Source organism: Aulostomus chinensis, chromosome 15, assembly GCF_037954235.1.
Source record: "Aulostomus chinensis isolate RoL2024-O1b breed Wild chromosome 15, RoL_Achi_v1.0, whole genome shotgun sequence".
Lineage (NCBI taxonomy): Eukaryota > Metazoa > Chordata > Actinopteri > Syngnathiformes > Aulostomidae > Aulostomus > Aulostomus chinensis.
The window spans coordinates 13,457,732-13,471,908 of record NC_141334.1 but is presented as its reverse complement, the minus strand read 5'-3'; the positions used below and the strand labels follow the sequence as shown (position 1 = coordinate 13,471,908).

Genomic DNA, 14,177 nt, shown 5'->3' with positions numbered 1-14,177 from the left:
TGCCCGGGGGCAATTGTTGTAACCTTACACCTCTGCTGTTACTTCTTTCTACCTAAATGGTACTAAATAGCTCCTCATTAGAACCTGAGGTCTCAGTGTCTTGCACAAGAACACTGTGGAAAGGGGATCGAGTTACCAGCCCCGAAATACAACCAGCACCAGCTTCTCCTGAGACGTAGCCACATAACATTTATCTAATGTGCAAAGAACGATGACAGGCAGGACTGTGCTGCCAAGAGTAGTGACCCAGCGAAAGATGAGAGACAAGAAGTCATGAAAGTCACTAAAAAAGGTCTCAGAATTCACCCAGCGTTTTAGTTTCTATCATCTCCTCATTTTCTTCTTTTTCAGGACCTTTTTCAAGCTCATATCTAATTTGTAGGGATAATTTTAAGGATTATATTTATCTAATATAAGATACAGGAATAGCATTTCTGCAAAAATGTTTTAAAGTGGGACTTTGGTTCCATCTGCAGTGCTCAGGTGCATCAAGTGGATCCGGTTTATTGTCTGAAAGGCCAACCCTCATGATAATAGTACACAATGAGAGGTGGAGCATTATGGGAGGAGTCCTGGGTTGTCTAGTACATAAATAGTTGTCATTTTCTCTTATTTACAATTAGGGCTCCATATATATATATATATATAAATATATATATTTTTGCATTGCCATTGGGGTCAGTCAGGTGCTCTGCAGCAGTATGTTGTTCACTGACATACTGGTGGTGGTTGGGGGATGTAGTTTGCTTTTCCACCTTCTGAAACTGGTTTGGAAATGTTGGTGTGGATTCAGAGAATTTATTTTATCAGAGTTTTTGCAGGTGGATCTGAGGAAATACGGCCAATGGGCAGGTAAAAAATCAACTAACATACTTTCAGGTTGCTTTGAAATGTCCGACTGAAGTTGTCTGGAACTATTTGAAATGTGATTTGTGAATATCTAACCAAGGGACTGACTCTGTGTGAGGACGCTACTTTAAAGTGTGTGCTTTTGCGTGGAAAGCCTTTTTGTAACTGAGAGCATGTTGTCCTGCCGCTGGCGGATGTTGACGATCATTCTAAAGCATGTGGTCAAAGTGAGACAGGACATTGAGTTATAAACGCTCCCACCAGAGATTTGACATACGTGATGTGAATTATTCCTCCTGTCACCCAAGAAGTGAATGTAAATGGATCATTTTAAGCAAATATGCATTTTCTCGCAAAAAGAAAAAGACGTTTGAGCTCTTCCATAATTGTTCTTCTTCCTGACGTTTGTTTGTAGAACAGGTTGAACAGTTTGGTGGATGAATGTCAGTTAAGGTCACTGTGTCAAAATACTAACGTTTTAACACCAGGGGAGATTCCAGAAAGCTGCCTGAGGGTGATTACTATAAATGAGTATCTCAACCTTTAATGGAGGAACAGTGTAATATTCAACTTGGCCGCCTTCAGATCTGAGAACAGTTTGAGCTCATTGTCCTGACCAGAGAGGACAAACAAAACTCCTTCCTTTAACGTGTCTCTACTTTCTGCAGTCGTCACTGGTGCCACATCTGGTATAGGTAAAGCTTATGCTATTGAGGTGAGTTTACGAATTTTGTCCATCTTTTCCAAATCTTTGCTGCATGTGTGAAAGACTTTACTTCTACAGAATCTTTTTTTTTTTTTTTTTTTTTGGATAAAGAAACTGAACCTGTCTGTCTGCATGTCTCCTTCCAGCTGGCACGCAGAGGTCTGGATGTGGTTTTGGTTAGCAGATGTGTTGATAAGCTTCAGAGAGTTTCTAAAGTCATAGGTGAGTGATATTAAAACGCCGCTCTGTTGTCCATGTGCAGCTACAACTGACATAATCTTACCCTCTTTCTTCAGAGGAACGATATGGGAGAAAGACCCACACCATCCAGGTGGACTTCACAGACGGCGACAGTATCTACCCCACTATAGCTACAGAGTTACAGGGTCTGGAGATTGGAATTCTGGGTAATGAGAGGACCAGTTAGTGGAGGGAAAGTACTGGCATGTAATCCAGATGATTTATTAAATCAAAGATGGGAAGGACAAGTGTCTTTAGCGTATTCCAAGCATTACCTGACCTTTTCCTAAGACGAAAACATCTGAAGTAACAGTTTAATGTTGAACAATGGATGTAGTGTGTGGGAAAGTATTTCTGCGGCACACACTTACTTCCTGGAGTTGACAATAATTGCCTGGCAACACAAAAATACTGCACCTTTCACCGCAACAGGGCAAAGAATAGTCAAGCACACAGTTTTTGTGGTGTTGCAAGGCTTATTTCGTTTTACCAGGCTTGCAGCTTCTTTGCAGTTTTCAGACTTCAAGCTAATTGGCTGCTGGCTGAGCCTTCACTTCAGCAAAATGGGAATTTTGTACTTTCACATACTCACTAATACTGTAGTTGTCTAGAGCTCTCAAGGAGGTTTTACCTCCCGCATCACTTCTTTGTGACTCCAGAATGCAGCAGGAGCGATCCACGTATATTTAGCTCGAAACTAATTTTGACTGATGGCTTACGACAGCAAGACTGTCCAAAAAAGGTTTGCAAACTGTCAAATGCATCTTTCAGCATAATCCAGGTCTTCTTCATCCAGCCATACGCTCAGTAATCCACGAACCCTTTGAGCTAAAAACAAACTGCTTTTCAAACTTCCGGTTGTGTTCCACCATGAAAGCCTGTCCAACTGGAAGTGTTATGGTTCGTTTTTAGCCGGAATCAAAGTTTTAGTGGATAACTGATGATAGAGTTGGATGAATACTCAGCTGCAGCAGCTTTCATCTGCCTGCAGTGGTGCAGTGCAGCAATTACAACACAGAAGTAAAACAACAGGGATTCGTTGAGTGATCGGTCGGTCAGTTTCAAAGAAAATTCTTCAGTCTTATAATTTCATCTCCACCTTCTTTTGTGACATATGATGCACAATTTATACGCAAAAATGTTTCTGACAAGAATTTGAAAAGGACAGATTTATTGTTTTAAAAAAGAAAGTGATCACAAACAAAGCTTGCTTGTGTCTTTGCGTCTAGTTAATAATGTGGGAATGGCCTATTCGGATCGTTTCACCTATTTCCTAGACATACCGGACCATGAACAGGTAAGCTCGATTAATATATGATGACTGTATGAGGCAAAAAAACTGAGTGACACTCAAAGACAGTTTCTGTTGTGTGTTTATTCTGGCCAGAAAATCACTCAGATGGTCAACTGTAACATGCTGTCTGTGCCCCAGGTAAGAGAGCAGCGGGTATATTTAACCTTTGGCCTTCTGCGTTTTATTCTATCTGAACATTTTTATGGTTTTCCATCTTTTCTCAGTTTACGAGGCTGGTTCTTCCAGGAATGTTGGAAAGGTACCGGCACAACACCCAGATAATAACACTGCATATGAGATAATGTGTTGCTGAGGATGGTTTGCCTCTGGTCTCCTCCCACAGACGGACAGGGCTGATCATCAATATCTCCTCAGAAGCGGCCGTCCGCCCGCAGCCTTTGTTGTCTCTTTATTCCTCCACTAAGGTACTTCATCGTCAAACACAGCTAGACGAGATCTGATCACGCTCTCACATGCTGATGTGCTTGTTTACTTTCTCTTTTATTTCAGATTTTTGTCACATATTTCTCTCGGTGTTTGCATTCTGAGTATAAGTCGGAGGGAATTACTGTCCAGGTAAAGTATTCAACACTAACTGAGTTAAAGCACATTCACTACTGATGTCAGCTCAGTGTGTGTGTGTGTGTGTGTGTGTGGGGGGGGTCCTCCAGCCTCTCTACCCACAGAACTCATTACAATGTGTTGCTTCAAAAATCTGTTTGCTGGAAGTTCATTGCAAATAGAATTCAAAGTGCATTCAGAGTCACTTAATAGATGACAAAATTTCTTCATACCATTTTGTCTGTTATTGAGTCAGAGATGTTGTGTTTCTCTCAAGTGGAGATTTTAACAGTTTCGCAAAACAATGAGGCTTTATTTAAAGAAAATACAGCAAATAATACAGAGCGCAGACCCATCCAGGGTGAACTCCGCCTCACGCCCAATGTCAGCTGGAATATGCTCCGCCCCTTGGTAGATAGGCGGTATAGAAAAGGATGGATGGATGGATGGAATACAGATCACTCAACAACGCTAAAGAGAATTAAACGTCTTTATTTAAAAAGAAAAGCGCTTTAAATAGTGATATAAAATCAGAGGGAAATGGTAAAGGGCCAGGAACAGACAAGAACTTTAAAAAGGAGATTTTCGACAGGATTCATTTACCCAAACTTTTATTAAAAGAGGCTTAAACTTCAAGAGAATGTCAGTCTGAGGGCAAATGCACTCGTTGGACTTCTCCATGTTGGCGTGAGTTAAGGTATCAGAAGTCGCTGAAACAAAAATCCTCCCTGATCAGTCATCACGCCATCTTTATTCTGACCTTTATCCTGCTTACATTTGGAAAAACCAAACGTAATATGTTTGAGCTTGCTGTGTGTGCAGCGAGACGAATTTGAACAGTGTGTGTTAGTTACACAAACGTGCAGCCTTTCAAATGAACCTTTGCCCCCTGCCGCTCTGACTCCGGTTCCTCTTCATGAATCTGCACCCAGCACACGCTGCTTTGGATGGTCTTTAAGTCTCCGACTTTTGTTTTTTGCTGAAATATTCATTATAAAAACAAGTTCAACCATAGATCATCTCTCCCCTCAGTGTGTGGTCCCCTTCATGGTGTCCACCAACATGACAAACAACATTGCGACCAACTGCTGTGTGAAGAGTGCAGCAGCGTTTGCACGCGAGGCCTTGAACACCGTGGGCTACTCCAGCTACACCAGCGGCTGTCTGTCCCACGCACTCCAGGTCTGGCCCAGAGACAGTAAAGACTTAGATCCTGCAACATCTAAATGTCTCTCCATTACTTTCCTGTCCTCCCACAGGACTTTGCGCTCAGCCTCCTGCTGCCAGACTGGTTTCGTATGTCCTCATTCCTCGTCAGAAAGCTGAGAAACCTTCCAAAACTTCGCAAATGTGCCAGAGAAGAGAGCAAGGAAAAGGAGGAGTGACCACTGGAGGGCCGTTTGCGGCGCTGCATAGACGATGAGGTCTTCTCAGTCAATGAAGAACTCTGATGTGAGGGATTCACTGTAGATTATTTACTCTGTTGAGCCACCTTGCAGATGTGTGTCATACACACAGTTTATTATTGCAGTATTATATTATAAAAGGGGGAGAAAGACTAGAAAAACTTCAGCACACTCTTTTAAGAACTGCTGACACAACTGTCTGCCAATGACTTGTCTGCTTTTGTGTTTTTGTACTATTTTACTTTAAGTAAAAATAAAATACCCGGACTTGTACGTACCATCCATCCATCCATCCATCCATACTGTAGATTTTGCCGTGACGTGTTTGGTCAAATGAACGTATTTGCTTCTGTTGCTACTTATATTCTTACAGATAGACAAGTATGACACAATTTCTTTTATTGTATTTGAGCAGTGCGAATACATAGTTTCTGTTTTACATTGTTCGAATTAAGACGATAATACACAGTAGATTTGGCATTTTCACACTCCAGTGACAGACACTGATGTGTTAACGTGCAGCAAAGTTGTAGATAAACTTTAAGGCTTCTCACTGACAATAAATGGAAGATGGAGCTGAAGAGGCGAGGCAGGGTAAGACGATTTTTCTACAACTTTTTTTTTTTTTTGCTTCCCAGCTCAGTGAACACTATAAGACAGATCCAGACAGCTGTGCAATATTGTAAATTCTGTTGATAGTGACATGTTGCTGCGTTTACAAGCGTGATTTGGTCTGAATCGTCTTTGGCCCCAATCACATCAGAGTTAAGACAGGCTTTAATTTAGGTGCATTTTTATCAGTTAGCAAAGAGAATTGCGAAAGTGTCGCATTAAATTGAGAGAAAAATAAATCCGCTGTTTTGTTGCTGAATTAATGACTTAATTATCTCTTTGATTAAAAAACAAAACACATAGGTTTTTGCTTTTTTTTTCCCCCAAGATGAATAATTATCTCGTTAAAAGTCAGAAAAACTGTCATCCGAATCATCGAGATAATTCAGTCGTTAATTCAGAAAAAAATTGATCTTTTTCCTCAGTTGAATGCAACACGCCTCCACAAACAAAACCAAAGAAAAATTAAGTGAGCACTTCAAGTGTCTTTCTTAGGCACATACAAGAGTGCAGAAATATTCCCTTTGTAAAGACTACAGACGCATTCAACAGAAAAAGCAAACGTGTTGGCAAAAAAACAAAACACATTCACTTTAGCTCACAAAATGCACAACATTGTCCAGCAAAGATACAAGGATAAAGAAAAACAAGCAGCAAACAGTCAAATTAAAACAGACAATGTGAATATTAACACATTTATGAAGAGGAAAATCCGATGGTCCATCATGTAACACCACAAAATTCATAATCAAGTCCCTGAACTTATTATTTACATAAACGTTTTTATATGTACTATCCTAGACAACCCGTATCGATCAGAACAAAGTGTGGTTTTGTTCTGAGGAATCTCTGAGACGTTCTTATCTCTTAGGAGAAGATGTACTAAACGCTACTGTAGACAAGAGGTTATATTAACACACACACTTCCTCCATTTCCTGACTCTATCACCAAGGCCATTGGTTAATAAAATTAGGAAAATATCCTATTTAAATCCCAAATACCTCAAGTTTAAAACAACAACAAAAAAGAACACTCACCCTTTTTCTGCGCTTTCGAGAAAAACGTGCGTTTTTGGGTAACTGATGGACCTGTATCGTGCTTTAGCATCCATTTCCAATGTAACCAGAGTTTGTAAGCAATCAGTCTAGACTTTGTGTACAATAACAGAAAACCCATGAGTGCACATGCTCAGAGGTCAGTGTACGTAACAGGGGTGACACCGTGAATCAGCAGCGTCGGCCCTAAACCGTTGGTCACTGCTTCCAGCTGAGCTAAATACTGCTGCGCCTGGCTGTGCTGAGCAGGCGGTTGAGGTAAATACAGGAAGCGGACAGCAGCCTGGGAGCTGTGTTCCGTCAACATGCAGTTCACCGCCGACAGGAAGTTCTCAGATAGAGCTTGGTTCTGCTCGGCAGAGCACTCCATATCCAGGTGAGTGTGGTGCTGCACCACGGAGTCCCACGGTACGATCTTTATGGATGCTCTGATTCTCAGCTTCCTCAGTAGCTCTCGAAATGTCTCTTCGTTCACCACCCAGCCTTGGTCACTGGACTCCGTTTCCACATTTAAGAAGATTCTCATTCTTGCATGGCGCCATTTGCTGGACATGTTGAGCACACAGGCCATCTGGAGCAGGAAGAGGCTGCAGACGTCCTGATAATCTCGGCTGCCCGGCTGGAGCAGGTTGAGAGGCCACACATCTATAGTCCTCTCAGACCCGTCCACCTTGCTCTGTCTACCCTCGCCCTCCAAGTGGAAGAAATAGCGGCCGAGGCAAACGTTCTTGTTCATTTTAATGGCATCAGAAATGATGCCAACATACTCCTCTGATGTGAGCCAGCGTGGGCTCTCCACATGTCGGACTGGAGGGAAATGAGCCTGCAATGAAGGCAAGTCAACCCCAAAATTATATTCACCCTCACTTCCTTGTTCCATCGATGCGTCACAGAAGGCAGAATCTTGCAGGAAGAAGTCCTCAGGAGTGCAGCTGTCATAGAAACCCAAGATCAGAGTGTTGGGCTTCATGCCACCTTGGAGAGACAGACATGAAAGCGAGAGTCATCGAAATGAGGTGACATAGTTACAGATGTGGGCATGGCAGTCAGAGCTTACCGAGGCCTGTGATGCGCAGCAGATGCTGCGTTCCCTGTCTGACTGAGGGCGAGAGCGTCAGGTCAACAAACGCCTTCACGCCCAGTTTATCAACCAAGCTCAACCAGAAGTTGTACTGTTGCTGCACAGGGTCGCATGGCAGGGTGTCTGAAAACACAAGAGACGAGTACTAATACAGAGGAACTCAATCCAAACTTCCGTGAAGGACTTTTCACAGTTCTTATATTTCATTTCAATGACTCCTAACTGCCACTAGAGGGCAGAAAGTGATGGGATAAACAGGCTGTTTCTTGATCACTGTATGTACCGGTATGTACATTACATTAATGGATGTAATGTATCACACCTAAAATGAGTTTTAGTTTTCTCCAAATGGGACAAATTCAGAAAAATAAAAATGTATTTTAGCTGGATTCCAAGATGTTTAAAGGATAAAAACACCAAAAAGTAGTGGAATAAAGGAGAAACTCCTTATTAATAATGTGAGCGAGTGAAAGAAGAGCAGCAGACGGAAAGTGAAAGCCGTGAACCTTCAGTGTGGGTCAATCAATGGTGGAACACCGTCCAACAAGTCAGGGTACTTTCTCGTTCATCCTGGACATCTGATTGAACACTAGATGATGTTTAATATCCAGATCTGAGTTTGACGAGGCCAAAAGTAAAAATACATTTATAAGAGGATGAATTTAGACAAATAGCAGCAGTTCCCACTGACTCGAAAAGTTGTGCACAAGAGCAGAATAAATATTGCATTTGAGCATTTGTGGCCTTCCAACTAATTAAACAGCAGCGATTTTTGTTGCCTGCAGTAGCTGAAGGCATTTTGAAACGGAAAAACAACAGAACCTGTATTTGCTGGGGAAGATAAGAATAATTTAATAGTCTGCTGCAGATGGCCAGCACAGACCATCCCAGGGAGTATTATTACCCAGATCTCCCAGCTGCACGTGGCCCAACACGTACAGCCCTCCCTTCTTCAGCTGGTTGACAAACAGGATGAGCTGACAGGAAGAGCGAGGGTTGGCCACCATCAGGAGCACCTGTGGCCTCCAGAACTTCACATGATCCTTCCTCACATCCAGCATCAGCAGATACTTCCGCACCTAAATCCCACAGAGGAGTAGAGGAGGGCAACACTGGTGACTGACTGACTGACTGCATTAGACCTGATGGTTACCTCCATATGTACCTGATGGAAAATGAGCGCCTGGCTGATGTAGCCCCAGCTGCTGGTGGGGGATCTGTAGTGGAGGAAGAGCAGCAGCAGTAAGAGGAGGACGATGCTGCCTGACGAATACACCGGATTGATGACAAACATCATGACTAAACAGCTGAGGATCCCCAGCAGACAAGTGTGCCAGGAGAAGAGCTGGAAGGTCGGCCTGTTAAACACACAGACAATAAAAATAAAGAGAGAAGCCATAAAAACAGCTTTTATTGTGCGGTAAAATATATGAGTGTCTGATATCAGATAGACTGACATCAGAGCCAAGAACAACAGAGAAGTACCTGTCAACCGTTTAAAATCCGTTTATTTGCCAGAGCAAAACCAAAAGATAGACGCATCTCTCCTTTGTGCTGCATCAGAGAAATGAGACCCGCAGAAACCAGCTGAATATAAGTGTGTCTGAATACAGGAGATGTCCCTGGAGCAAATGGAACCATTTGTCATCCTTTTCAGTGTCAGACATGAGGATAGACCCACAGAGACCAGCTGATGGCTGGTTAGCTTAGCACAATGAATAGTAATGGACAAGAAGAGATCAGTAAATATCACAGCCTCCGTCTTTCCTCCGATTACCTGAAATTTGGTGCAGATGCCCATTCAAGAGCCAAACACGCTAGGTCCACCGCAGCGTACGCCAGCAAGTAGAAAACAGTCACCAAACTTGCTATGGCATTGAGCTGGCCTGCAAACACCACACACTGCAACACACATCACCAGACAAAAATGAGCACACTACTGGTAACCCTGCAAATAAAAACCAGAGAAACACGGCTAACCTGCGCAAGAGCCCACGTGTAAAGCACCGCCACCCACGGATTTCCTGAATTTGAGGTGATGGCAGCAGGAGCTAAAGGTAAACCTGAGAGGACAACAAATGTCTCTTAGAGGGAAAAAAAAAAAACATTCAGAAGGTGCTTCTACGGTGATTGACATCCTGAAACCCTACCAAAGAGCTGATCCAGAGCCAGAGCGTGCAGGATACGAGAAGCGCCAATCATGGAGCACATTGCAGCCGACAGAGAGGCACAGTAAATCCCAATGATGACAAACGGCGGCCAGATGTTTATTCGCTGGAGGAAGCCGTAATCCTGAATCAATAGAGTCCTGCAGAAAAAAAAGATACTGAGAACTAATTTATACTCTAAACTGTTTATTTGAAGTATCGTTATCTGACACTATAGTTTCTGACCTGTCACATGTGGCGCTGACCAAGATGAAGAGGAGGACGTAGACTGTGAACGTGTAGCAGACGGCTACAATGGTGCCTTTAGGGATGGACACGCTTGGAGTCTTTAGCTCCCCTTCAGAAATGATCATAAAAAAGAGAGAGAAGAGCCACTAAGTTTTACAGAACAGGGTTGTGTGTGGTTCTAAGTTTAGGTACCGGTAGGTTTAAAGTGTTTCCACCTGACATGTTGGCTCCAGCCATGATTCCTGTGCAGCTGGTGAACATGACAGCGAAAACGGTTGCAAATGACATGACAGTATTGGTGCTGTAGTCCAAAGAGTAACCAGCTGGGGATAAAAATGAGGAACAAGTGTGAAAATGTTAATATAATCCTAACCAGCTTGGCTCCTGTGTGTGCTTTCATATCCTTAGTGAATCTCAGCGCCACTCACAGCCCAGGTTGTTCCTCAGTGTGGTGGCATTGAAGCCGGTGTAGCTGGCGTTGTAGCGGAGCGTCTGGTTACCAGGACCCGGGTGAGTTATGGTCAATTCTAGAGGTTTGACTGCCACAGAGCTGATGAATATGGACAGGAGCGATACAGTGACAACCAGCAGGATCACAAAGGCGGTGCGGGAGTAGATGTGGGCGCCCACTAGACACACCAGCAGACACAGCAGGAGGATGACGGAGGAATACAGCACGGTGTACCAGTAACCCTGAGGAAGCACTCGCATGCCCTCCGACACAGACGACTCTGAAAGCACACAGACTGATCAAGTCTTTCAGTTTCTGAGATAAGAAGGCGCAGGGCAAAAAAAGCTTACCAGGATCTTTACCAAACACATCCAATATGGCCTCCACAAGCCCGAGAACGTACTCGCCAGACGCAAACACTTTTGCCAGGAAGAACATCAAACCGATGCTTCCTCCAAACTCAGGTCCCAGCGAGCGGCTGATCATGTCTGATGAAACAGTGTCAGGGATTTTCCGAGGCCAAGGTCAGGTGACACTCAAGAACATCAAAACCTGTGTTTGGTTTGGAAGGATACAGTAGGCCCCGCCCCCTTGTATGGCCCCATTCGTGGAGATTGCACAGATTGAGAGTATTGTGAGGGAGATGATGATGTAGGCTACAATCACCATTACAAGACCCTGGAGCAGCCCCGCGTGGCCAACAACAAACCCTGTAAAGATTACAATAGAGTCAGTAACACACACACACACACACACACACACACACACACACACACACACACACACACACACACACACACACACCTGTCCTCAGGAACAGCACAATGCTGAACATGGACAAGATGGTTGGCACCATCACACCAAAGAAAGTGTTGAGTTTTCTCTGAGGCTCTTTGCTTGGTGTCCCAGAGTCACTTGATTCGGGGGCGGAGTCTGGTATGGCGCCGCATGTCGCTGCGGTCACAGTCAGACCGCAAACGCCTGAGGTGATAAGTGGCGTGCGTTCGGTTGACATTGTGGAGTTTTGATAGGATGAGTCAGTTTGCCTGTGAAAAGAGAAGTCAGTGAGAACAGAGACGAAACTACAGCAGGGTGACAGGAGCAACACGCCACCGCACATCCCATTAATGTTCATCCATGCCGACATGTCATGTATCACTGCTTTAAAGCAGAGAAAACATTGTGAGTAAAACAGATTGTCTTTCATCATTCAGCACAACAGGGAAATATACGGAGCCCCCGAGGGGACATAATAAAGACTAAATAAATAAAATAGTTCAACTTTCCAGTGCTCACCAAAAAACTAAAAAAAGTTCCCGGTGAGCATGAGAAGCTTCAACTTTTCTTTTTTGTTTTTTTTGTCCCTTCTGTAAATAATATATCTAACAATTTATTACCCCCTTTTTGCTGTGTTGATGGGGGGTTGATCAACAGACGCAAAATGCGACGCCATGTGAGCGTTGTATAAGTCAGTCTGGACTTTATTTCATAATCTGCAACATTTCATGCATGGAGCATTGTTCTTCTCTGTTTTCAGACAAACGCAGCAACAAGCCACAACCGCAGACAGCTGTATGTGGTGTCACTCTCATCCACGCCCAGTGGTGCTTTGTTAGGGTTTTTTTTTTTTGTTGTTGGTTTTTTTCAGCGTCCTACAAATAACCATCATCATGTGCACAGCAGCACATGTTTGGCCTTTGGAATGCTTCCAGTCTCAGATAAACAGTGTGTACTTTGAGGGGTGGCTCGGGATTAAATGTTAACAACGTATCTGAGCGTATTTTCAAATTAATAAGAAAAAGGAAAGTGTTCGCCGTGACAAGTTGGATCAAATTAAAACCGCCTGGTATTTAAGTTTCTTGATCTGACCTCTTCTTTACTTCCCCCCTAAGAGAAAATGGAGCAGCAGAGACTGAGCTGCTCCGTGAGGGAAGCGCCCGCATGTGATGTCTGTCACTTAACAGGCGCTCACACCTCAGCTTGGTATTTGTAGTCAGCTGACTCACAGCTGCCTCTCTGACTTTACATCAACAACTCAAACTAAACTACATATCCATCTACTTGTGCGTTCAGGTGACCTCGCTGCTTTTTTGTACGTGGCGGAATTCACCTTTGCCTGAAGTCGCCTGTAAACAGTAAAAACTGACCACTTCAGCGACTGAGATATCCAGATGAGGAGGAAGGATGACTAAAGAAGCATGTTGAGTCATGCATGTCATGACATTAGCTCCTAATTACTGGACCTGCTACACAGTTTAACTCAGAATTTAAAAATAAATCTATCTTAGAACTGTTAAATAGGATAGTGATGTGTTAATTCATGGGTGTAACTTAAATTATAGACAATTACCTGATTGATGTATTAAAAAATTGTTTCCATTTACTGCTGCCCAGCTTCACTGTTCTATATCAGGTTAAAGATGATAACTACCCAAAACTGCAACCACTATTCACATGCAGGTGTTTCTAGTAAGCAGCAGTGGTGTTGCTGATGCTGAAGATGAGACTGAAGCACCTTCAGTAACCTGATCATGAGGTGCTGGCCGCCTCAAACTCTCTCCAAAGGTCCTTTAAGGGTCCCTGGACCCTACCCTTCCTTTCCCATTCAGCCAGCATGACGCTGGAGAAAATGATTTTCGAGGTGCCAAATGTAGATAAACATTTCACAACATTTAGCAGTGTTCGGCTAAATGTGTGTTTACGTTTTTTAGGGAGGAAGTAGTAGCACCGGTCCGGCCCGCCGGCCGGCGGCTAACACGGGGACAATAAACCAACGCACCGCAAAGTGCTCCAGCGTTGTCATTCACACAGCGACATCCATAACCATGGTTGTGTGCGGAAGCACCTTTCCAGAGTTTATACCCCCGCTGAAACGCACCGAGCTCAGTCAAACTTACCGCGGAGCCTCTACGACGCAGTCAGACCCACTTCCTGCTCCTCAACTCCTCCGGACTGTCAGCGTCCCGCCCGGGTTACTGCTGCTGCTGCTTGAGTCAGAGGGGCTCAGCTGGATGTTTGGGAGAAGGGGGTCCTGGGACAAGCGATGCAGGCCGGTGGATGCTGAGAAAGCTATGCTGCCCAATAACAAGACAGCAGCCATGGCACGCCTCGGCCCTGGTTATTTGTCCTGAAGTATCACGGGAGAGCACCCGACCATGTGACTACCAAAAGGCGGAGTAGTTCAAAATATAACCTCCTTTAAAGTAACCACGCCCCTTTTGTGCAGAGTGACGTCACCAGACATGGTATTTTAATAATTTCAAATTTAAAAAAATCTAAGCCAAAAATCCCATTTTATTGGATTCAAAACCAAAATAAACAAACTTCGGAAAGAACGTTTGAGCATCAGCTAATGTGTAACATGTAATGACGTTCCTACACACCAGGGGTCGCTGTTTTCACAAAGATGAGCTCCAGTATCAAGGCTGCCTGACACTTTGGGTTTCCCCCCAGCAAAGTAACTGGAGCTTTTAAAAGACCAGAGATCACATTCATGTAAATTTTACCAGCTCGTTCCTTCACTTA

General features: G+C 43.8%; 2 protein-coding genes across 3 annotated transcripts; one reads left to right on the top strand and one right to left on the bottom strand.

Annotated features, from left to right (window-relative positions):
• The first annotated feature begins 650 nt into the window (after positions 1-650).
• On the top strand, positions 651-5,913 carry hsd20b2 (hydroxysteroid (20-beta) dehydrogenase 2). Of its 2 annotated transcripts, XM_086226272.1 has the most exons (11): positions 651-852; positions 1,518-1,564; positions 1,702-1,777; positions 1,852-1,962; positions 3,025-3,092; positions 3,183-3,227; positions 3,314-3,348; positions 3,433-3,514; positions 3,600-3,665; positions 4,683-4,832; positions 4,910-5,911. In XM_086226272.1, exons 1-11 carry the CDS (start codon positions 702-704, stop codon positions 5,033-5,035), a joined length of 957 nt encoding a protein of 318 aa, XP_086082398.1. In that variant the 5' UTR covers positions 651-701; the 3' UTR covers positions 5,036-5,911. The 2 variants fall into 2 exon arrangements, with proteins under 2 accessions (XP_086082398.1, XP_086082397.1); XM_086226271.1 differs by having other exon boundaries at positions 4,683-5,913.
• slc12a9 (solute carrier family 12 member 9) lies at positions 5,307-13,808 on the bottom strand. Its single transcript, XM_086226270.1, has 14 exons — positions 13,550-13,808; positions 11,457-11,698; positions 11,228-11,362; positions 11,003-11,140; positions 10,630-10,932; positions 10,417-10,524; positions 10,199-10,310; positions 9,956-10,113; positions 9,786-9,868; positions 9,583-9,707; positions 8,971-9,163; positions 8,710-8,884; positions 7,782-7,928; positions 5,307-7,699 (listed from the first exon to the last, which is right to left on the bottom strand). The coding sequence occupies exons 2-14, from the start codon at positions 11,665-11,667 to the stop codon at positions 6,858-6,860; spliced, it is 2,730 nt and encodes a 909-aa protein (XP_086082396.1). The 5' UTR covers positions 11,668-11,698; positions 13,550-13,808; the 3' UTR covers positions 5,307-6,857.
• Positions 13,809-14,177: the final 369 nt, after the last annotated feature.